The sequence below is a fragment of the Canis aureus genome, chromosome 17, assembly GCF_053574225.1.
Source record: "Canis aureus isolate CA01 chromosome 17, VMU_Caureus_v.1.0, whole genome shotgun sequence".
Classification (NCBI taxonomy): Eukaryota; Metazoa; Chordata; class Mammalia; order Carnivora; family Canidae; genus Canis; species Canis aureus.
This window is the reverse complement of record NC_135627.1, coordinates 45744411-45770334: the sequence shown is the minus strand read 5'-3', so window position 1 is coordinate 45770334 and position 25924 is coordinate 45744411. Positions and strand designations below refer to the sequence as shown.

General features: G+C 38.2%; 1 protein-coding gene across 16 annotated transcripts in view; it reads right to left on the bottom strand.

Moving 5' to 3' along the window:
* The window catches only part of DIAPH3 (diaphanous related formin 3), a 512559-nt gene that overhangs the window by 121160 nt on the left and 365475 nt on the right, over positions 1-25924 (bottom strand). For 14 of the 16 annotated variants that reach the window (XR_013355823.1, XR_013355825.1, XR_013355822.1 and 11 more), the window contains 2 exons: positions 11461-11556; positions 10898-10957 (listed from right to left, as the gene is read on the bottom strand). Coding sequence is in view for 11 of the 16 variants with exons in the window: in XM_077855466.1 (XP_077711592.1) it covers positions 10898-10957; positions 11461-11556 (156 nt within the window). In the remaining 5 variants the exon portion in view is untranslated. Of the gene's footprint in view, positions 1-10519; positions 10546-10897; positions 10958-11460; positions 11557-15244; positions 15337-25924 lie in introns of those variants that run through there. The other 2 variants (XM_077855468.1, XR_013355826.1) reach the window with 2 other exon arrangements.

Below are 25924 nucleotides of genomic sequence, written 5' to 3'. Positions count from 1 at the left end.
TTGGTTTGTTTTTTCCTCTTCTTTTTTCATGTTGAATGATTTCCTCAAATGTCAGATGATGAATCCCTGGCTCAAATTAACATTTAAGAACAAACAAACATTTTGAGTGAGGGATAGGTTTGTTAACTAGTGAGCTTCTCCATGGGATGTTCTTGCAGCAAGCTAGCACTTTTTGAGGGAAGGGAGCCCAAAGGTTAATATCTGATGGCTTTTTCTCTGGACTGTTCATTACCTCAAAAGGGATATTCAGACATCTACTTGGAGGCATGGGCTCCTATGGTGGTAGGATGGGGTCAAAAGAGGATTTTGCCATTCATTTCTCCTCAAGATCTTCCTTTATATTCACATAATCTGTTTTTGGTGGAGTACCTCAATTCTGGCTTGTATTCTAATTCTAGAGCTTCTAGCACAATTTTTATAAAGAGCATACTTTTCACTTCCTGGAGGTATGGAGGAAAGGCCAAGATGGGGAGTGGGGGAGGAATAAGTGCAGCATAGTGGTTACAAGTCTGGATTTGTTTACAAGTCTGGCTGGAGGCTGAACTGCTCCCTCACTATCCTTGCATTTTCAGCTCTATGCCTCCTTCCTCCTGCCTGTGGTTCCTGAACACTCGTGTGGAGCTGTGAGTAGATTAGTCTGTTTTTTCATTGGGGTCACATGTTGTTATGGGTTGGACTGTGTCACCCCCTGTTGTGTTACCCCATAGTTGTTGTCACCCCACAATAGTCACTTCAACAATTATGTCGAAGTCAACAACCATGTTGAATTCAATTGTGTCACCCCACAATTGTTGTCACCCCAGCAATTGTGTCACTCTACAATTGTTGTCACTTCAACAATTATACTGAAGTCCTAACACCTGGTACCTGTGAATGTGACCTTATTTGGAAACACAGCCTTTGCAGATGTAATCATGTTAAGAGGAGCTCAAACTTGATTAGTGTGCCTGTAACAAAATGATTAATGTTCTGATATGATAGCCATGTCAAGAGACAGAGACAGGGAGAAGGTCATGTGAAGACAGAGGCAGAGATTTGAGGGACCCAGCTGTAAGTCAAGGAACACCAAGGACTGCTGGCCACCACGAGCAACATGAAAGGACAAAGGGGATGGAGACAGTTCTCCCTCAGAGCCTCCAGAAAGAACCAACCTTGTCAGCACCTTCAGACTTCTAGTCTCCAGAATTATTAAGGCCTCTCCCCTACCCTGACGCCTATTTTGTGGTAATTTGTCATGGTAACCTTTGAAAAGAGTACATCTGGATTCCAGCATTCTCTTCCTGTATAATTTTCTTTCTTTCTTTTTTTTCTTTTTTCTTTTTTTTTTAGATTTTTTTATTTATTAGAGAGAGAGAGAGAGAGAAGCAGGCTCCATGCTGGGAGCCCAACGTGGGACTCGATCCTGGGTCTCCAGGATCACACCCTGGGCTGAAGGCGGCACTAAACTGCTAAGCCACTGGGGCTGCCCTCTGTAGAATTTTCTACTCTATTCTGTCATTAGTTGTTGTTGTCCCAGGTGAAAGATGTCCTGGTTTCAGAGGCCTTGAGAATGGTTTTTGTGATTCCTTCTCTTAGTGGTTCTGTGATGACTCCCAAGGGGACATCTCTATTGTCCCATTTTAAAACTAAAAATCTCTATAGTCTTTTAATTTTTCCTCTTTTTTTCCCCTTCTAAACTAGCTCATACCAATTAATGCATTTTAAGTGCAATATAGGAACTATTCATAGAAAGAAAATTTCAACCTCTCTAATTAGGGCACCCATTCTGCATACTACCGTCACTTTGTTCACGCATTTATAACTTTCTAGTGACAAATGCAGCCCAGCAGATAGGTAGAGAAGGGGTAAGAATGAGGAAAAACTGATATTGAAGTTATTGAACATCTACTCCAGTCTAAATACTATATATAGTACAGAGTTTTCCCATACTTTTACTAAATCTTCCTAATAGTCTATGAAATGTGTAATTTCTCTGTTTTACAACTGAGGAAGAGGACATTCAAAGATTAAATAACCCACTATCATCACCCTTTTAGTAAGTCAAAAAGTCAAATCAAGGCCTGTCTGTCTCTAAATCCCAAGCCTGACTCCAAGCTGTCTTTCAAGGTCAGACTGCTTGGCTAGATAATTTAAGGCTTCTACAGACAGAATTCAGAAATCTGGCCAGTTTTATGTTTTCACACATAGTGAATAAGAACAGCTATTGCTCTTTTTTAAGGTAACTACTATGTGCCTGGCAGGCATTTGCAAAAGATTTTTTAAAAAAAGATTTATTTATTTGAGAGAGAGAGAGAGAGAGAGAGAGGGAGAGCGCGAGCAGGTACATGGGGGAAGGGACAGAGGGAGTGAGAAACTTAAGCAGACTCGCCACTGAGTGCAGAGCTCAATGCAGGGCTCAATCCCATGACCCTGAGATCATTATACCTGTGCTGAAACCAAGAGTTGGATGCTTAACTGACTGTGCTAACCAGGTGCCCCGCAAAAGATTCAGTTTTAATACAACCATCTTGAAAAGTGGTTTCTGTATCTGGCTCCTCCAAACTGACCTTTAATGATACATAAAATATAAAAATAAATTGAATGTACCTTAGTGATAACTAGGTTAGTACCAGGGGCTGTTTTCATAGGAAAGGATCTCAGACTTGTAATATGGTTGACACGCTCTGTGAAGGAGACGAGCCACCATCCATCTCTGTTAGAATGAAGGCTTGCCTCGTACATAACACAGCACCCCAACAATGCTGAAACACACATCATGTAAGATGCCCCAACAGTTTCCATTACTTTCCTAAAGAACTACCACACTATTTTAAAGGATAAAATATCTTATCCTCTTAAAAAATGGGACGACTTTGCTTGACTGGTACTCTGAAGCACACTCACACTGCCTTCTACCACACTGAGCAGTATGGTTACATTTGGAGATGAACTTCTAGAACTTTTAGGCTATTGGGAAACCAACTGCCGTTCACTGCAGCACCTGGGAAGCACCTTAGCCACTTTTCTTCTTCCCAGACTTTACAGAATGCTATCATTACCTAATAGGCTTCCTCTTCAGCTGAACCATTGATGCAAACATGATTTTGTCTCCCTGTCCATGCAAGTCATGTGCCACCTGGCCTCCCCATTACCCTTGCCTCTCTTTCAACTCAGAGATTTTCAGGAGGGGACATTTTATCTTAGTTCTCAGAGAAAACAGATGTCATCAGGTAAGACCTCCAGATCTCTCTGTACATCCTTCCACACCTGTGCTCTCTCATGTCATCCCCAGGAACCTCACTCTAACCACTATCCCACTATAAATATTCACCCCTCCCTCCAAAGCACCCTTCCCTTCAGAATACAAAGATGGTAAAGCCAATGCCACACATAAGGCAAAGAAACATAGCTTACTCATTATACCATGACTCATTCTAGTTCCAGCTATTCCTAGCTATTTCTCTTCTTTTTCTTCTTTCATATCCAGGCTCTTAGAAAGGGGAGCTGACACTCGTCCAACCAATGCTGTCTGGCTTCAGTTTCTACCATTCTATTGAAACTGCTCTTCCTGAGGTGAACAACAGCCCCCATGTTCTCAAGCCCATCTGTATCCAGGCACTCCCCTATCCTTTTTTTGCCAGGCCTCCTTGACATGTATGGCTTTGCTGACTGCTTTTCCCTGGCTCCTCTTGCCCTTGCCTCCTCCTCCAAGAGCGTAGCCCAGATGAGCCCTGCACACCATCCTGCCTGGAAGACCCAGGAAGCCTAGTGACCATCCTAGGCACAAGTGCTGCCTTCTTTCTCCTCTACGGATCCTGGGGGAAGCTTCACAGTAGTGGCACCATTTCACTGAACCATAAATGTTTATCTTAATTTGTTTGTCATTAAAATGGTAGATCTGCCAACGATTTGACATGTTTTCCCCATTTGTGATTATGTCAATGCAACTTTAGTTCTCAAGTGACAAAATTACAGTAAAAGTGGCTTCCTTTTAAAGATATACATGTAACAATATAACATGTGGAAATAGAGAAAAGTAATAAAGTGATCAAACAACACATAAGCCAGTAACCAAGCAACAAAATCAATAATTCTCCTTTAATCTTTCGGGGGTGGGGTGTGGAACAAAATTTGATCAAATCAAGAGATCCTGTCACCAGGGAAGAAAATATCCCCAAATACAAAATCTAAAACACAAGGCTAGAGTTCAAGAAGTTTCTAAAGTCTATGCACTGACTCCTTCTGAACCTATGTTAGGAAGAAAGGGAGAAATTTCGAGTGGGCCAGAAATTTTGAAAGATCATGTAATTATAGTCCACTATGGCACACAAACAGAACAAAAGACATATTAATCCTAACAACTGTTTCAGGGAAGTCAAGGACATTACTTTCCTTATGCAGTAGTCCTTTATCCCTTTTCACTCAATTTAGTTCCAGCCTTCAGCATACATTTCTGAATGCTCATTAAATGAAAGGCATTTGCTATTTCTTGCATAAATATCCTTTTAAAACAACTTGAAGTCCTCACTGCTTGAGGATTTTTTTAACCTATTCGTGTTTAAGAGTTTATATGCTAATGACTAAGCTAGGAGGTTGTCCCTGCCTTGACTATAAATTAGAAAGGCCTTTCCCTGATGCCCACAGGGCATCCTTACCTAGGCAGGAGCCCTGCTGAGTCCATTCTTCCTTTTGCTTGACTACATAGTAAATAGGAGAGACTGATATTTGAAAATGTGAAATCACCCAAATTGTTTTACTCCTGGCCTAGAAAAATCTTAAAAAATATTTAAGTCTTTGACAGTTACAGGTAGCATTTGATTCTGCTTGAAAGCTCCAGCCTAAGGGTGTCAAAAACAATTAGTATTTTAATAGCTTCCTTTCTTTCCTAGGTATTTAGCAGGCACAAATTCATGGGAAAGAGAACACAAAATAATCTCAAGAATCCGAGCCAATGACATTTGGCAAAATCGTATGATTTTACTTTATTATTCTCTAGGCTCTTTCTACTTTAAATCAGAATACAAGTTAAAGAAATAGAAATGGTAGTTGTCAAAATTCACTTTTGATAGATAAGGTTCTCTAGGCAAGGAGTGGTCTGCTGTTGTCCTCATTGTTTTCAAACAAGCCTTATGGCAGCTGGTGTTCAGTAGACACTACTGAAAACCTTACGAATTTCATAATTCTGCCTCAAGATGAATTCTTGTTTGGGGGAAGGCGGGTCAAGAAATAAAGAGGACCCAAGACTGAGTGGATTAGGAAGGGTGGGGTGGTTATGTGTGAAGTTTTGACAGATCAACAACAAAGCCTGTCTTATGTGCCTCCCTTATTTTGTGGAGAAATATGCTAATTCAAAGATATCTAACTAGCTTCACATTTAATTCTGACTTCAAATCTTAGAGTAGCAGAGCAGCTGTGCCTGGCGGCAATACAATCTTATTTCTATAAAAATCTCTCAAAGCTCCATATATAAGTGGAAGAGTAAAAATAGATAATCAAATCCAAATTAAGGCTATTAAGAATTGATTTAGTGTAAAGATAATATAGCAAGATTTTGTTTAGGTTATGGATGTTCACTAAAAATGTGTAATACTTGTTTGCCTAAAATTTTGATTATGTTTTATCTTATTTTGTCACAGTTAAATAGTTTTATCATTAGGGGTTTTAATTGCATATAGTTTATAGAATTCTTTCTGATTACTCTATATCCATTTAACTGAGGAAAAAAAAATCCACTGTACTACTTAATGAAAAGAGAACCTTCTAATGAGGATGCAATCAAATTGCAGGCAGATGTACCACAAGGTGTGGCTACACCATTCATAATTGAGAAACCTTTGTTGGGAACATTTTATGGCATGAAGAGGAAGAGATGTCCTGGAAAAGAGCAGGACGTAACATATCCTGAAAAGTACTAGTCACTCAGTGGTATACCATCAAGTTTTGGAAACAAAGAAACAAATAACAAAAGTAGACAGAAAAATGAGGAAACCAAATCTTTGAAAGTCTTCTTTCAACCTTTGCAATGTTGGCTCCACTATCATGCAATCTTCCCCATTTCTTCATCTTGCTTCTTGGTCACATTGTTACCCACATGAGGTGTAACCTTTGACTTGCCATTCTTGAGATTTAAAGATTTTCCTTTTAGAGAACTCCTGAGCTTACTACATAGGGTTAGCAGTTCTCTGTGAGGGTTTCTTAACCCACAGCTCTAGACCTGGCTTCTTTCCTCAAACCTTGAAAAGCTCTCCCCATCCCTTGTGGCCAATCCATGTCAGCATCGAGGGTGGCTATGACGTCCTTTTGATTTTTTCCCCTCTCCTACACTTGTCACTTTGGTTCCAGAAAACCTGCTCAGACCTATCAGTTTCCTGCCCAAAAACCTCAACAGTCCAAATTCTTGGTCTTGCAGACTCTCCATATACTTCTTTCCTATCTGGTCCTTTCCATTTGATTTACTGACACCCAAATGTGGTATGATCTTTATAAAAATGCATTAATAAATACTTTGATTATCTTGACTTAAAAGGAAATCTTACTATTTTCCACAGACTACAGAAAATCTTCAGATTTGGAATGCACTGTGTTGAGTAAAGACATGAGATAATGCCCCTGTACTCATTAGCAGAAGCTTTCCTTTGTTTTATTTACTGTTGTTAAACTCTGCTTGATTAAGCAAGGGAAAGAAATCTAATTAATAAGCAACCCTCTACTTCTAAGGAGTGAATAATCCAATCAAGATTGAACCGCATCCTCCCTATTTGATATAACACCTTTTGAAGCACAGACCACTGATGATCAAATAGCTCCTTCTGATGACAGATAACATTTTAGGGAGGAGATGAGAGGGGGTTAACAGTGTTCACAGCTGGAACTTTAGCAATTAGAATATTAAATCCTACTTATTTGGGTGACATCCAGCGACCTGATTTTGCTCAATATAGTACATTAATTGTTCCATTCAAACTTAAACATAAACATGTCTGTTCACTCAACACATCTTAGTAAACATCCATGTGTCAGCACAAATGCAGTTTAGTGCTGAGGTTACAGCAGTAAGTCAGGTATCTTTTATTGCCTTGTCCCTACCCTGATGAGACTCATGAGTACTGTGGCAGACATTGAGTATTTTATAGGAAATAACTACTGCAAAATGGGAAAGCCACGGGGTTATTAGAACATATAATTTTCCAGAGTGCAGACTGGGGTTCATTGGAGAACCTCCTAGAAAGTGCACACATGCTGTTGCTCTTTCTTGGCTCACACTCGCCCTTGGGCTTCTGGTCTCACTTCTACTCATCCCTCAAGACTCAATCGGATTTCAGGTCCTTCTAGAAGTCAAGTTTGGATTGTCCTCATAAGGTCTGGACTGGTCTTCCACACCTGTAGGCATTCCCAAAGCTTTGTTGCCTCTATCCTGGCATTAACCAAATATATGGGAATTGTTACTCATCTGTCCCAACTAGATGATGAACTCTTAGAGAGTATCTCTATATTTTAAGTGCCTAGAAGTGATTAATAAATTTTGCTAAATTAATGAATGAATGAAAGGTTTAGCAAGGAAAAATACTGGATATTTAATTTTGGCTGAGGCTGTAAAAAGGCAAAGCAAAAGATAAAACAAGTAACGGTTTTAACCAAAGTATTTTTGGTAGGGGTTTGGAGCATAGCACAAGGACTGGATTACTCAGCATGTAAAATTTCTGTGCTTCTGAAGCCCGTAGTAGATGGAATGCTTGAGGTCATCTTTTGCCAAAATATACACTGGGATATTTTAGCCGCAAGGTCCCAGGATCTATCTTCTAATTCTGAAATAAAGGATGACCTATGTCTGCAACTACACTTGTGTCTGCAGGTATAATTTAAATCTGTACTTATAATCTATACAAAATAAGTGTTCCACAGTCTTTCTGAGTATAAGTTGGCTAAAATTAATATAGGTGTTTTAATACAGAGTTTATTAAAAGAAATAAAAGCGGTCATAATTCCAGAAGATGGGATATTCTTGGTAAAGAGTGATACCTAGTGGTTAAATCTGGGAACAAGAGACACGATATACCAGAGGCTAGAAAACCTCTGAAAAGATTTATCTCAATAGGTCAACCTTATATCAAGAAGAGAAAAAAAGGTACATAGATTGCTCATAGCTCAAGGGTGTGAAGAGAAATAGATGCTGATTTAAGCCATGTATTCAGAGTACAGCATGGCAGACAGATTAAGAATTTGGAATCAGAAGTCAGCTCAGGTTTATTTATTTATTTATTTTTTAAGATTTTATTTATTTATTCATGAGAGACACAGAAAGAAAGAGAGGCAGAGACACAGGCAGAGGGAGAAGCAGGCTCCCTGCAGGGAGCTTGACATGGGATTCGATCCCAGGTCTCCAGGATCACACCTGAGGCTGCAGGCGGCGCTAAGCCACTGCGCCACCGGGGCCACCCCAGCTCAGGTTTAAAACTAGGTACAGGACCACAAGCAAACTATCAGACCTGTTTAATCTTTAGTTATTTTCAACAATAAAATGGAGATAAGAATACTATCTGATAGGATTGTTGTGAAGATGAAATAGGATGATATGTATAAAATTTCTGCATGGTGCTTGGTATCTAGTAAGTCAAATAACTCAATAGACATTAGCTTATTATATTAGTAAGTTTAAAATAATTGTAGGAAATCTTATATGTCTTCAAAAAACAGCTTATAAGATAATATGAACTACTATTAGCAGGTAGAAAATATCAGACATTAGTTTTAAGTACATGAGAGCAGATAAAAAAGTAAAATAGGTTCAAGTTACATTTCACTCACATAGTTGAGTTATAAGTTCAGCATTTTCAAAACAAAAAGCAACTTTTAGAAATAGCAAGATTACAAAATACTCTGAAATATCATTTTTTCCTAACAATCATCATGATCCTTGTTGCAATGATGATACTTTCCTTAAATTCTGCACTTTTCAACATCTAATCTAATAAATCTATTTTTATATACAGAGTTCTTAAAGATTAACTGGTCATTTGAATTTTCCCCTACTTGGTTATAAATATGAAAGGAAAACATAACAGGAATACTGATAGAAAATAAGTGTTAAAAACACTTTATTCCACTACATTTATATTAGAAAAGAATTTGACCTTTGTGATTTATCTCCTTTGGCTTGCTGTATAACCTATTAGTTTAATTATCACAATAGCCTTAGAACTTCAGGTAGTACATGTCAACTTGAGTAAAGACAGAAACGCAAGGTTCATCTGCTTTTATGCAATGGACCAAAACAGCACAATTTATAAGTTATAATTATGGAAAACCCTTTGTAGCCTGGTCACTCTACTGACATTACTGTCAGAAAAGGACTGGGTTCCCCAAGGCCAGTGCACAAAATTATCTTAAATAATCTTCCTCACATAATACCTAAAATATCTAATTTAAATTGAGTATAGCATGGGTATATGCATGCCATTATCATCATTTCATGATCATTGTGCTGGCTGTGGGTCTTTAATGACACACCACGGGGGCTGTATTGTTTATGTTATATAATTTTTTATGAATAAAAAATAATACTAAATACCTATATGTAATCAAAAAAAGAAATGTGATGGGAGTCGGAACTGCATTCTGGTCCTATTTGTGTCACTAACTAGCCCTGTACTCTTGGGAAGGCTTGCAGCTTCTTTGAGTTTCCATTTATTCATCTACAAAACGAAATAATCTCGGGTTCAAGGTAGCTTGATTCTCTAGACATTTTGCCATTATTTACCATGTCACAATGCCTCCAAATCATAAACCCAAAGTTAGGAATTACTTAATTATCCACAATGAATATCTGTGGTAGGAGCACTATAGCTCCTTTCTTTTGCTATTAGAGAAGGGAAAGGCCAAACAATAGTAAAAAACAGACTGTTGAAAATACCAGAAAGACCTATTTAAACATTTTACCTTGAACAATATGCATCTACCCATCTATTAAGATTAATTACCCACATTCACTTCTCTTTCTTATTCACATCATAGTTTTTTTTAGGCTACCCTAGAAATTTGACACAAGTTTCTGTACCTAGTCACATATTAACACTTTCAGAACTTAACTCATCTGTATCCAAAACGATCCTTAAATGAAAATCTGTCAAGTCTTTTTCCATGTATAAAACTGGCTAACTTTGATGACAATCTCACTCTGAATAAATGACAATAGTAACTGATAAATTCGTTTATAACTATGGAAGGTAAGCAGAACCCCATAAAACATAATAATGAGGGAAAGGGAATCAACATAAATAAAACCCAACCAGCATGAATTGGCACCTTGAAGAGAAAAAGAGTGCTCTGTGTGGGAGAGGGGTGTGCAGGCATTGGTTAGGGACTTTTGAAAGCAATCAATCTCAGATAAACATCTGAAACTAAGTTAACTCACCTTTACAGTGATTCTAGTACATCCTTCCACAAAATGAGCACATGAAGTTCATCTGTATTCATGATTTTGCCAAAATGCTGGTCACAGTATTTCAAACCATACTGGCAAATGTGGTAGAGTAAAATGGGTAACAGATTCGATATTTCAAATTGTATCTAAATGTAAAGCAAATCCACTATGTACAATATTACTTTGAGAGCAAACTCTTTTTGAAAGGATACATTGGACAACACTGATCAAAAATATGTGAGGTTTCAAATAATTCCAAATAACACTAATTTTAAAAATTCATCCGAGACCTGAAAGAAGAACCCTAGATACTACCATCAGGCAATAATGTATGGAATATATGAAAATACAATCTCAGGGCAATAGGTACATCTGCACATTTCTATTCCTATAGTTATATCTAAACATGAGAACCTTCATAGCAGCCTATTAAAATAATAGATCAACAGGATAAAAGTAGATAAGTAGAAAGTGCAATTTATGAATAGAGTTTATTACCATGGTTACAAACTTTCAGAACAGGCCTTTGGGACATGGGACTGAGACTTTGCCGAATATCTATTGAAAAAAAAAAAAAGAAGAAGAAAGAGAGAATTAATACAGAGGTCTCTTCATCTCAAGAAGTGTTAACAGTATTAGACTGTTTTCAAAGGTTAAATATATCTAGATAGACCCAAAGCAATGCTTCAGTAGCCTGAAATACTTGAAGCCATGATGTTATGACTTTTACTTCCCATTTAATTATGCTACTGTAAACTCCACTGGGATAAGGTGCATATGGTTCTTTAGATGAGACTTGTCACACTAATCAGGATTTTCGAGGTTCAGTGCTTTGGTTTGTTAATGTGCTACTGACACCGGCCAACTGGAATGCTTCTCTCTCTGACATTTGTCATTGCAAGGGAAAGATTAAGCAAACTCATGAAACTTCTGAAGAGTTGTTGCCCAGAGCACTACATTCTTGACACAGGACTTTAAAAGAATTAAAAGGAAAAAAAAGGAAAAGGTTGTTCTTTGTGATAGTTCCCTAGAAAGTAACATGAAACAAGTATAATGTTCACCTTTTGGCTTTGGCGTCCTTTTTCTTCGGTCGCGGAAGGCAGCGCCCGACTGCAAAGCCTCCAGCAGACTATCCATCACTCCTGTCTCATCACCCTCTGTGAAAAGACATGCAGGGAATTTCATCAGCCCTCGGGGTTACCATAGCAATGTCAAAGCATACACAGAAACTGGTGATGGTGATGGTAGGGGGAGGAAAGATCAGATGCCAGGACTCAGCCAGCAATTTCAAACCAAGATAGGACTTTAACTCTCTCATAAATCAAGTATCTTTTAATGAAATGGGGCTCATTAGTGCCTGTGTTACTGTCCACTAAGGAGGACTGGGTTCCATTGATTCCCTTCAGAGGACTGCATTTTATAGTCTGGCAGCACAATAACTTTAAATAGGATGCGGTTCTAGTCATATCTGTGTCTCGGGTTATCATAAATCACATTTCCCTTGTAGAAATGGGTTATTTTCAAAGCATCAGCTTCCATTCTAAAATCGACCAGGTGCAGGAGAATGTTTTTGTTGCTGTTATCGAGACTCTGCTGCCTAAACTTATTGTACAAAATTATATTTCCAGGTTAACTATTGTGAACATGCTCCCAACAACTGCCTTTTCATATCAGAGGATAACCATCTCCTGACTTTCGGTGACACAGAACAATCACTACAAACTTTCATGGAATGTATGAAAAGTTTGTCTTCTATAATGAAAAATAAACCCAAAGAGGCTCTCAAATACCTGAAGGATTTTTCATCCCATTGTGATTAGTTTAAATTGATATTCTGTATATATTTAATGAAGGATGTGGTGATAGAGCCAATCCTTTCTCCAAAACCAGATTATCTTGTAATATTCATAGTTACTTATCGTTGTCAATGCTAAATATTATTCAAAGGAAGTGTGTGTGTGTGTGTGTGTGTGTGTGTGTGTGTGTGTGTGTAGGGGGGAGAGCTTCAAAGAATCTACTGACTTAAACCCCAATTCAAGGAAATAAACTTTTTTGTCCTTCAGAAAGACATTATTTGTAGGATTCTCTATGAACTTGTATGGCTGATATAGTTACATCTAAAGTAATAGAAAACTATTTTCCTTTGGATTTAAAATTTTTTTTATTGAGATGCAATCCCTTGATTGGGAACAGACGACAAATGAATGCAGTAGAGTACAGATAGCAAACTCATTTACAGTTTATAAGCAGATATATGAATATAAATATGTATTGGCCCCTTTCCATCTGGTTCTATCTCATATTTTTAGAAAAGTACTAAACTTTGTAGGTGTAATTAAAAAAAAAAGGTGAGTAACAAGTAGAGTATTTGGAGGTTAATTTACACGTAAATTTAATTCTCAAGTGGCTTGATGGCTATTTTAATTAAAATACATTAAAAATTTCAGACACCTTAATTAGTAACTATCTTTGAAAATTTAAACTCGAACTTTTTTTAAAAAAAAAAGAACTGCAAGTAATGCCCCATATTCAAGGTTGCGTATATAATTTTAGTAAAAGGTAACATTTTAAAAACCTAAAATGTTAAGAAAGCAAATATGAGATTAATGGCATACACTTTAAGGGGGAAAAAAAAAAAAACCCCAAACCAAAGAACTACAAAGAAAATTTGAACTTTCTTTAATAAGTTTACTGTTGGTAGTGGTATTGGCTGTGTGATTTTGAAACCATTATGTGTGTATTATAAGATTGAGCAGACAAGTAAACTCACAGTGGGAAAGGAAGTACAAATATAGAATAGGAGGAGAGGAAGAACCATGAAGTGTTGGATTGCATTTACAAGCATCATATAAGCTCAGAGTTTTAAAACAAAACAAAAAACCCTCCCACTTTTTCTAGCTTTCCAAAATAACCCAGAAGTAATGACTCTGTGGCAGCAATGAGCACGCCTCGTCTCCAGATCTTGGTTTCTAAATACCCTAATGAAAACCAGAAAACTTAAGAGAAATGGCCGATTCTGAGGCTGAGACCAAAAGTGTAAAAAAGCCAGGAATGTATTGATGCACCAGAAAATTCTTAAGAAAGTGCTCACAGATAGACACGGATATGTGAAAAGGGCAGAAGGGAGCCAGACTGAAGGCTAGCCTTGACCAGGTTTAGGAGGATTTGAGCACCAAATGAGTGATAATAGGGATGGATTATTATACACAGTCAGAGGGAGGGAAACCATAATGCATCCATACTGATACTAAAAAAATTAAAAATTAATATGGGGGAAGAGAAAGTTCCTCTTTAGAGAAGAATGACAACCAAAAGGTGCCAAAGATAAGGGGGAAATAGAAAATTTACTACATTACAACTCACAAAGTAAGAATTGATTGAGGCAGAAATCAATGGGTGCAAAACCTACTGGGTATAAGGCTGTGAGGGAACAGGATTTAGAGAAATCTCGCAGATATCACCTCAACCAAATAAATAAATCTGACATCAAATATAACAGTAATGGTATACACTGACAACAACTGCCTTCTGAAAGCGTGCCCTGGGAAAGACACAACCTGTGTAGTACTTTGCACAAAAAAATATTTATCTTGAATCTAAGTATGAGCAAAGTATGATAGGGAGGAACATTCTGTGAAGTGATTGGCCTGGGTTCTTCAGGACTATCAATTATGAAAAATGAGAGAGAGACAGAGAGAGGGAGGGAGGGAAAGAAAAAAAAGATTAGGGGCATTACGGGAGATTCAAGAGCTAGGACACCCAAATGCAATACACAATCTTTGATTAGCTCTTCGACTATAATAAAAGTTATAAATGATATTGTTGGGATAATTGGGAAAATTTAAAAATGGGCTGGATATTACAAAACTGTATTATACCAATGTTCAGTTCCCTGAATGCGATAATTATATTATCATTAGGTAGGTTAATCCCATGTTCTCAGGAGGTAGATGCTGACACATTGAGACTCACTAAGCAACATATGTCCCAGTATCACATTCTGTACTTCTTGCCCTTGAATGTGCTGTTCTCTTTACACAGAACATCCTTCCCTTTTCTTCAGCAAGCTAACTCCTACTTCAAGACAGAAAGGAGAACCCTTCCCTGATCATGTGGGCTGAACCGGGTGCCCCTCTGTGTCTTAATGGCATGAGGTAGCCACAGCAATAAATCCCTTACACTATAATTTACTTGACAGTTCCTGCCACTAGACTGAGTTCATGCAGGACAGAGGTTATGGCTTTTGTTTATCCTTAATACCTAGCAAAATGACAGTCTTACCTAGAGAGTGCTTATTAATATACATTGACTAAATTAACAAAGGAGGCACTAATATGGCCAATGGGAAGGGTACTCATGCAGGAGAATAAAGGTCACAGGTGGAAGGAAGACCAGGGAAGTGGTATGAGTACGTTCCCACCATCACTACAAACAGCCTAGTATTGTTTCTTCCTCTTCCTTTGTCTCACACATCCATTCGGTTGCCAGACCTTATTCGTGCACACTCCCCAATATCTCAAGAATTGATCGTTTGTTTCCTTTTCTGACTTAAGTTCACTGCCCAGAATTGAGTTACTTTTTACCTGAAATATAGCAAGAGTTGCTAGGAGTTACAATGCGTCTAGTTAATCCCAAATTTGAATTCATCCCATAAAGCACGTAAACTCGAAAGCAAGCTAGGATCTTCAATCCTCCAGTCACAAATTTTCAATATCTCTCACTTTCCACATTATAAAGTCTCAACTCTTTCACTTGCCCCAGCACTTGATTCCAATTGTGTTTCTAATTTTATCTCTTCCAATTTCACAAACTGTTCTTCAGTTAAGGGCAACTTTCTTCACACACCTTCTCTCTCCTATCCTTCACTCTGTAGCTGGAATGTCTGTGCCCCTGTTTCCCAGAGCTGATGGCTTTTCTTGGACTTCATTCCCATGTGCCTAATGGAAAGAATATAATATGGAAGTAAGAAGATAACTGGTTCTAGTCTGAGCTCTCAACTAACTACCTGTGTGATACTGGACTCCTTACATGATTGTTCCCAGCAAGTGTAATAAAAAGAATACCTATCTAGGGTTAATGAGAGGATCAAATGAGATAATACAAATGAGAGCACTTGGTAAATTGTTAAGTGATATAAAAATGTAGGAAAATAAATTCATAAATGAATTCCATAGGGCACTAAAGGAAGTTTATGAAATATTTGATTATGCTTCAAGCACTGTTTTAGATACAATATAAATGGACTTGTATAGTGTATTTTGTTATGTGCTTATCATCATTTCTAAGGGAAACTCATCAGAAGTATCTATCAGAAGTAGGCCCTTTAAACAGTATTTAAATAATCCAATGCATAAGATAAAGACATAATGGAGATGTTATTCCAAATGTTAAAAGTGCATTTAGAATATTAATTCAATATATGTTTACTAAGGGCTTACTATGTGCCAGGACATTATTAGGCACCAGAAATACCTAGGTCCCAAGAGTCAACAATACATGTTCTCTGACCTCAAAAAGCAGAACAATGTGACAAGTATTGAGGGGGATTTGTATGAATTACTGGAGATATAAGGTATCCTGCTGAATTAGCATAGAGAGAGAATAGCATACCTGGAGAAGGAACAGCAGGTACAAAGGCAAATATATGAATAAAAACCAACCTGAGTTGAATATTGAAATGATTTATATTTACATGATTCTAATACAAACCTAATAATTCATATTTATATCATTCTAATACATTATTCCTCTACAAAGAGTAACAAAAATTAGCTATTTTTTAATTGTAGACTAGAATTCAATTTCTCTAACTACAAGTCAGTTCATATCCAAAATATTTATAGCCTTTCTCCTGCTGTGAACTCTTTTAAATCAATAGACTAGCTGTTAACAGTCAAAGCTTTGCTGTGCCTGAATAGCACCTCACCTTGTTTAATTAGTAAATGGTATTTACAAAAATCGTACAGTGTCAAGGAAAATGGAGGAGGGGGAGCTCAGGATGAGCTATCTCTTAAAGAAGAATCAATAGGACATGCAGACAAGCAGAGGGTGGCCTACTGAGGAGTCAGAGAAGTCTGAGGTCTCAGGGGCCTATGACTAGAAGAGTAGAAAATATGAGAATGTTTTAAAATAATATTTAGTTTGGTGGGGAACAAATGTTGAAGATAATGAGCTTCCTTTTGGACATGTGAGTGCACGGTGCTAGCAGCGACCTCCTGATAACTTCTGATAATAAGCTGGAAATTCTGGCCTCAAATTCAGACAAAAATTGTAGTTATATTTTCAGAAATCATTTCTATATTACAGAAGATATTCAGCACTAGGGGCCAGACCCTGAGAAAGGTCCTGGAAATACCAGGGTTGACTTTATCCTTGCCTCATAAATGCCAGTGGTACTCTAGAAGTGCATAGGCCTGGATCAGGAGAGGCAGTACCTTGAGAACCAGGAAGAGGCAGTGGGGGACACAGTAAAGCATATTCTTTCCCTTGTTCCACTTTTCCCAAGCAAAGGTACAACACAGAAAGTACAGATAACCCCAGATACAGAGAAGATCCCAAAAGGCCCCAGAACATTAAAAACAAACCAAATAGTTTACGTACAAAGTATAGAATCAGAATGGAAATGGCTTTCTCAAGAGCAACACTGAGTTCCAGAAAACAAGGTATGGATTTCAAATTCTGAAGAGAAAGTTGTTCCAATGAAGAAATGGTTACACTGTCTTTAAGAGGAAGATAGATATAAAGAACTTATTAAACTCAACACCAAAGAAACAATCCAATCATGAAATGGGCAAAAGATATGAAGAGAAATCTCACAGAGGAAGACATAGACATGGCCAACAAGCACATGTGAAAATGCTCTGCATCACTTGCCATCAGGGAAATACGAATCAAAACCACAATGAGATACCACCTCACACCAGTGAGAATGGGGCAAATTAACAAGACAGGAAACCACAAATGTTGGAGAGGATGCGGAGAAAAGGGAACCCTCTTACACTGTTGGTGGGAATGTGAACTGGTGCAGCCACTCTGGGAAACTGTGTGGAGGTTCCTCAAAGAGTTAAAAATAGACCTGCCCTACGACCCAGCAATTGCACTGCTGGGGATTTACCTCAAAGATACAGATGCAATGAAACGCCGGGACACCAGCACCCCGATGTTTCTAGCAGCAATGTCCACAATAGCCACACTGTGGGAGGGGCCTCAGTGTCCATCGAAAGATGAATGGATAAAGAAGATGTGGTTTATGTATACAATGGAATATTATTCAGCAATTAGAAACGACAAATACCCACCATTTGCTTCAACGTGGATGGAACTGGAGGGTATTATGCTGAGTGAAATTAAGTCAATCGGAGAAGGACAAACATTATATGTTCTCATTCACTTGGGGAATATAAATAATAGTGAAAGGGAATAGAAGGGAAGGGAGAAGAAATGGGTAGGAAATATCAGAAAGGGAGACAAAACATAAAGACTCCTAACTCTGGGATACGAACTAGGGGTGGTGGAAGGGGAGGAGGGTGGGCGGTGGGGGTGAATGGGTGACGGGCACTGAGGGGGGCACTTGACGGGATGAGCACTGGGTGTTATTCTGTATGTTGGTAAATTGAACACCAATAAAAAATAAATTTATTAAATAAAAAAAAAAGAGGAAGATAGAACAGGAACATCCAAGTTTATGAGCACTGGTTCTTAGAAAGCTACTGGAAGGGGTGCATTTGTCAAGAAGGGAAGTAAGTTAAGAAAAAGAAACAAACATGGGATCGAGGAAAGGGGAGAGGACAAAACAGCAAAGTGGCAAAAATATTTCCCAGGATGACTTGTGTCCCAGGCCCAGAGCAGCCAGTTCGGATGACATCGAAGAAAACTGGACTGGGGGAGAGAACCGTGGCCAAGGAACTAAGAGCAAATCTGTTGTGTGGAACCATCTGCACAAATGACTGCTGCTGATTTCACATACCTGAGAGTCTAGATAAAACCGTGACAGGTGTACACAAATACTGAGTAAATTAAAAAACATTTTTTTTTGAGTATAAATCTAGAAAGGACATTGTTAGCCAACAGGAAATAATCATAGAATACTAAATGTAGGGGTAAGGAATATTTCCACGGCTGTGATATTATAAACACTGGCTATTTTTCTATCAATTGCAATACAATTGTAGTGTGAGGATGGTAGGGATGGAGGAGGAGGGATGGACAAGGGGACTACAAGGTGGGGAGAAAACAAAAGGAACTAAATCTTCACTTATCAGGAACTTGGTAATTCCTAAAATAAATTAACAACAGTCTAAGCATATTATCTAGAAATAGAGAAGAGGTAAATAAATACAGAGAAAAAGAACCCTAAGGATTAAAAGTGGCTGCCTCTGGGAAGTGGAAAGAAGTGGAAGAAGTTGAGAGGAGTGAGGGAAAATACATTTTATCATGCTATGAGCTTAACTTATTTCATTTAGGAATTTGCAGATATTACATGGATAAAAATGATGACAACAAAAGATTTCATGACAGGGAAAGATGACCAAGTAGGCAGAGACGAAGGAAGAAGTTGATTTTTGAAATAAGGGTGCCTTCCTCAGATAAAGGGAAGAGGAGAGGTAACAAATGGTACAACACAACATGACAAGTACTGTGATGGAGCTTTCCAGCCCAGAAGGACACCTGGTATGGGGTACAGGGAGAAGGGACAGCAGTCATAGAAGGCCTCCTGGATACCAAAGACTTAAAGAGCTTTCTGTTTGTCACAGCTTCCTGAAGAGGGAAGCCCTACTCAAGCTCACAGAATAGGCAGGGCTTCCAGAGGGTCACAAAACACTTGGGAGACTCAGATGTGCATGGGAGTGGAGAGCAGAGTACCTGCGGGGCTGTGCTGAGAGGGGCTATGGGCAAAGGGAGGGGCCAGCACCCCATGCACTAAATAGGCCAGAGGAATTTGGGGTTTATCTTTAAGGGAGCCATCAAATTTTTTTATTTTTTATGTATTATTTTTAAAAGATTTGTATTTATTTATTTGAGAGAGAGAGAGAGAGCATGGAGCAGAGGGAGAGGGAGGTTTCCCCGCTGAGCAGGGAGCCTGATGTAGGGCTAGATCCCAGAACCCAGGAATCATGACCCAAGCCAAAGGCAGACACTCAATCGACTAAGCCATCCAGGTGCCCCCATCAAATTACTTTGAAAACATGATCAAATTCCTGTTTTAGAAAGAATACTCTGAAGAGAGATAAGACGGGGGGGCAAGGAAAATAAGGTGAGAGCAGGTCTGAGGATTTAAATCTAGGCAAAACGTGATCACAGCGGCCCAAGTAAGGAAGAGAAGTGGTGAAAATGTAGAGAGAAAGAACAGAAACACCTTGATGAGCACGGATGGGAGCACTGAAGAATACTAGGTATCCAGCATGGCTAACTGGGTATGTAGTGATATCATTCACCAAGTACTGAATTATTCTTGTTTGGTAGGGGGATGGGGCCAAGCCCAGAGAGGAATTCACTTTTGGATGTGTTGGGACGTTCAGGAGACCTCCAACTGTGATTAGAGGTGTTCAGAAGGCTGACGGTTTCACAGGTTTAACACAAGGGGGAGGAGAACTGGTTACACGAACAGGGTTCACTTAGAAGCACAGTGGTTACACTTGCAGCTATGGAAAAGAGCGTAAGCATAGTGACAAGTAGAGAACACAAGTTTTGAATTCACAGACTTGGACTGAAATACTGGCTTTCCAGTAAACCACAGGTATGACGCTTGGCAAATTATTTAACCTTACTCTCATTTTCTTTCCTCTCACCTTTAATGTAGATATAGGAATAGTACCTGCCTCACAAAGTTATCGGAGGATTAAAAGAGATACGAGGTGTACAATGCTCAGCAGAGTGCCTGGCACACAGTATGATCTTCCTATCAATTGACTGACCTGTGTTGTGGTAGGCAGTTGATTGGCATAGTGCAAGCTCTTAGGAAGAGTGTGTGCAGTGACAAGGGCACCGAGGGTAAGCCACAAGGTAGACTACTGTGTAAAGGGGATTTTTGGAAGAAATGAGTGTTCGCAGTCTGAGTGTTTTCCATCGTATTTACTGTGCATGCACTTTGAGAGCTCCCCTTCTTACTCCATTGTCCCCTGCATATCTTCTTTTAACTCCCACCACATTTTATAGGGTTTCAGTAGCCGTAAAAGATGGAATGTTAAACGCCTGGGATCAGGAGTGGGGCTAGGGAAGAAAAAGCTCAGTGTCTCCCAAGAAGTGTTAAAAGTGCACAGCTGATGCGCAAAATTCAGAGGCTCATAGTTTAACCCAACTCTTTCTAAAAGAAACAGTGACAGTTGCCCTTACAAAATTACATGAATTATTTTTCAACACTGCTGGTTATAGACCTTCTGGGAACCAGATTGTATCTGCTTTACTTGGTAACCCAGTTCAGTCTTTAACCTAGAACAAAGCTCAAAATATGACTTAAACCAGACAGCAAAAAGACAGGAATAACTTAAAGTCTTTGAACTTGTCTTAATCTAGATGTGAAACTGAAAATTTGAGTCAAGGGAGTTAGAAAGCCAATTTTCATTGGGATTTAACTGATAAAATGATAATTAGAACAGTTCTCTTTTATACTATAGTTAAGAGGCTCAACCATAAGGAGAATTTTATATTTAAAAAAACACACAATATTTCAACCTATTTTCCCCTACTTTATTATTTGTACAACTTGAATTCATATTTCCTGTTGCAAGTTAGAAGGAAAAAATTAGAAACTTTTACAAAGGAGTAAGTTCTGTTTTTATTTTTTTAAAAATAGAACAGTTGATAACCTCTCTACCTCTGCTTACTATCTTGAGTATCTATTGGAGCTGTGACATAGCTCTGTCTGCAATCACATGTTACTACCTAGTTCTTGCTATCTTGAATATGCGTGGACTTGTGGCGGTCATCTTATAACTCTGAACCCAGACCATGGGGCCATTCTTATAGTAGCTCTGGAGATAATACAGGCTATATTTTCAAAGCTTGACTATAAACATATTTCACAGGTACATTTGGATGTCTAAACCATGATTATTATACTATTTATTGCATTTTATGCAAATCAGAATCTAAATAATTTCATGTCTTATAGTAAATAAGGTTATAGTAAATAAAATTAAGAAAGTATTTGTGAAATAAAGTATTTTTCTCATATAAACTCTCCAGTCTAAAAAAAAAATCCATATTGGATGTCATGCCTAAAGTATGATTCTATTTTAATTATGTAAACACACAGGCAAAAAAGGGTAATATAAATATACTGTAACAAATCATACTACATTGCTACTAATTTCTGGTTTTCTAGTTCTTGCATTTTAGAGTCTGATGTAAGAAAATGATTCTAGCATCACAGTCATTTAGTTAAACTCATGAAGATATGCAGTCTATCATCTTCTGAAATCTTTTATTAGAGTTATTTTTAAAACTGATGTAAACAAAAGGCAAAATTCCAGGAAAATAAGTTATGTATGTGCTCATTTAATTCTCCTTCCAAATAAATACACCAAATACACCATTTTTAGGATGTCAACATACTTAAGGCACAAGATTTACAACTAACCACATAATCAATGAATGAGTTTGTTATTAGAAATAATATAGAAAAACTTAGCTGAGCTGCATTAGATAGGCATCCCCTATTAAAAAAACAAAATTTCAGGGGCTCGCTGGGTGGCTCAGTGGTTTAGCGCCTGCCTTTGGCCTGAGGTGTGATCTTGCAGTCCCAGGATGGAGTCCCACATCGGGCTCCCTACCTGGAGCATGCTTTTTCCTCTGCCTGTGTCTCTGCCTCTCTTTCTCTCTGTCTCTCATGAATAAATAAATAAAATCTTAACAAAAAAAAATTTCAGTAAGAGTTTCCCAAAGTGTGTATCACAGAATTCTAGTCCCATGAGGAATGCATGTGTCTGTGTGTGAGTGTTGTGGGGGAAAAGAGGGTGGCTCTGTGGTCAAATAAGCTTGGAAAATAATGTGTTGCTTATACTGACCTTGGGAATTCATATCAAGTGCTCACTTTGGCAGCACATATACTAAAAATGGGAATTTATATCAAATATACATAAAAATATAATTCATGATTTATGATAAATGTGGCATTTCAAGTCAGTAGAGGATAAGAAAATGTTCAATAACTACTATAGTGACAATATTTTATCTAGCTCCCACTCTGCTACATACACCAACATGAATTCTAAGTAGATAAAACATTATTTATTTATTTATTTATTCATTCATTCATTCATTCATTCATTCATTCATGAGAGACACAGAGAGGCGGAGACACAGGCAGAGGGGATCCTGATGCAAGACTCGATCCCGGGACTCTGGGATCACGACCTGGGCCAAAGGCAGATGGCTCAACCACTGAGCCACCCAGGCACCATAGATAAAACCTTTCAACATTAAAAAATTAAATTGCAAAAGTACAGCAGACAGTATGTAAAAGTGTATTTTTCATTACTTCTGGAATGGGAAGATTGCCTTATGAAAAATCTAAATATCCAAATGTCATACAGATTTTACTACACTAAGTGTCTGCAAACTGAAAGAAAAATAAAAGCAAAGTCTACACAAACAATAAAAGGAGAAACTAGAAAAAAAAAATTGAAACATAGGTATTCCTTAAGACTGGTTTTCTTGAAGAAATTATGACTCAGAAAAAAACTCAATAAAAAAACCTCCAAACAAGCAAATGATATGTTCAGGAAACTCATTATAAAAATAAATAAGCAAGGCTTTTAAAGAGAGAATATTATACTTCAACTCATTCATAATTCAGGCTATTCCAAATACATCAGTGAGAGATCATCTTTCACTTATCATCATGGCAATAAAAAAATGGGGATAATTGGTATAGGCTGGAAAACAGGTCACTCCACACATTGTTGGTAGAAATACAAAACTAATACATCTTTAGAATGCAATTTAGCAATCTATCAGAAATTAAATTGCACATACCGTTTGATGAAATAATTTTTTCTAGGAAAATTATCCTACTTATAACTCACATGTGTGCAAGGTAATATATACAAGGATGCTCATGATAACATTGTTTATAATATCAGGAGATTGGAAACAAACTAAATGCCCATCAGCAAGAGACAGACTAAATATAAATAGACTACGATAAAAAAAAATATAGACTACGATATTCACATATGAAAATATATTGAGAGGTGAAAAAATAATGAAGCATATTTATTTATTTTAAAGATTTCATTTACTTATTTGAGAGAGAGAGAGCGCGCAAGAGCACATTGCACAAGCAGGGGGTTAGGGGAGCCGAGGGAGAGGTAGGCTCCCCGCCAAGCAGGGAGACCCATGGGTAGCTTGATCCCAGGACACTGGGATCACCATCTGAGCCAAAGGCAAACACTGAACTGACTGAGCCACCCGAGCACCCTGAAGCATATTTAAATTGTTCATATGGACGATCTCCAAAACATAACAAGTGAACTTGCTCACTTGTAAGTGAAAACTCAATTACTTATTTGATCAATAAAGATATTGGATATAGACCTATGACCACTCACAGATATTAGCTATAAAACAGAGGATATTTTTGGATGTCTTGTTTAGCCATCACTCTACCACATGGTGCTGAAAAAGGCATTACGTAATCATTCTTCCAGTGTTAAATGTTTTTTAAAATGTCTCCCATGTAAGTACTCAAGTGCTCAGCTCTGATTAGCTTGTTCATAGTGACCTATTCCAGCAATTACCAAAGAAAGCAACATTTAAAAATCAGCTTTGACTCTGGTTTAAAAAAAAAAAATACGTTGCCAAAGTTGTCCTTGTGTATTACGTAGGGACTAGGATGCTGAACAGATGTCTTCAGTTGCAAAACACAGAATGTCAAGGGAAGATAATTTTCTATTTAAATATATATGTAGATGTGAAATGATAATGGCATTTAACAAGATGTGACTCACACACAGTGAACGCCCATGACCCTTTCATCACACAGTAACCCAGATAGGAAAAGGTTAATTACATGGCCTAACATCACTACTTGTGAGTAGAAGCTTCACTTGTTACCCACAAGAGCTTCACTTTACTCTGAGAAATAAGCCTGTTTAAACTTGGCAAATGCTTCCTTCCTGTTAAAAATATATTAGGATATACTTTAGACTCATTTAAATATTTTCCTTAATATTTTCTTGACTATTTTTTTTTTAAGATTTTATTTATTTATTCTGAGAGACACAGAGAGAAGCAGAGACACAGAGGGGGAAGCATGCTCCTCACAGGGAGCCAGATGTGGGAATCAATCCCCAGACTGGGATCATACCCTGAGCCGAAGGCAGATGCTCAACCACTGAACCACGCAGGTGTCCCTTTTCTTGACTATTTTAATATTTCCTTAATATTGTCTCACTATATGAGTAAGAAGTTTTGAAAAATATCTTTCAATGGCTGTGCTTCTCAAGATTTTGAACAAAGAATGGAATGATTTCAGATACAGAAAATGAAAATGTTTAATTCAATATCCTGAATGAAAAAAGAGAAGGGAGGGTAATCTAGGGGATAGTAGTCATTTCACAGGAATTTCTTTCAGGACAAGCTGGGATAAATGGACTTGAGGTCATGAGGGGCCACTCTCGGTGAGTGTACCTGGACACTGACTGGCGCCCAGAGGGGCCCCAACAGCCAAGTGCTGACAGCAACATATGGTGCACACAAGAAGAGGAGGGAAGAAAGGTCAGGAAGTGAGGCCCAGGGAGCTGAGAGTCAAGGCTGAAGAACTGCCATAGAATGGTTTTGAAAGGTGTGAAATAATCAAAATTGTACTTCACCATGATTAAAGCTGGCATAGTGTGAAGGTGTCAAGCCTGGGTGACTGGGAAATTGGTGGTATCATTAACCCAAAATGAGAACATGAAAATCAGGTTTTATGTGGAACATGATAAGTTAGGTTTTAGATGAATTGATGTTGAGGTGCTGGCAAAGAGTCAAACTGCTTTGTCCAAGAAGTAGTTGGAAATAACATGACTATAAAATCTGTAGTTCAAGTCAATCCTACACGTACACACCAAGGAATATGTGGCAGCCACTGAAACCAGCCTCAGCCCTTGCTCTCATGGGACTTACAGTCTAAGGGCAATTTCATTTGTGACTACCTGTAGGATAAATGTTCCAAAAACAGAGAGCAGAGTGCTAGGAAATTGCTTCCTGTAGAGATAGTATAAGGTATGGCCGCCCAGTGATGATTGCAGGAGTTATTCTTTAATACCCATATTTGCACTTAGATTTCTGAAGATAGGTTTCAACTGCACTTTAAAAGACTCTACGGGGGATCCCTGGGTGGCGCAGCGGTTTGGCGCCTGCCTTTGGCCCAGTGCACGATCCTGGAGACCCGGGATCGAATCCCACGTCGGGCTCCGGGTGCATGAAGCCTGCTTCTCCCTCTGCCTATGTCTCTGCCCCTCTCTCTCTCTCTCTCTCTCTCTCTCTCTGTGTGACTATCATAAATAAATAATAAAAATAAAATAAAATAAAAGACTCTAC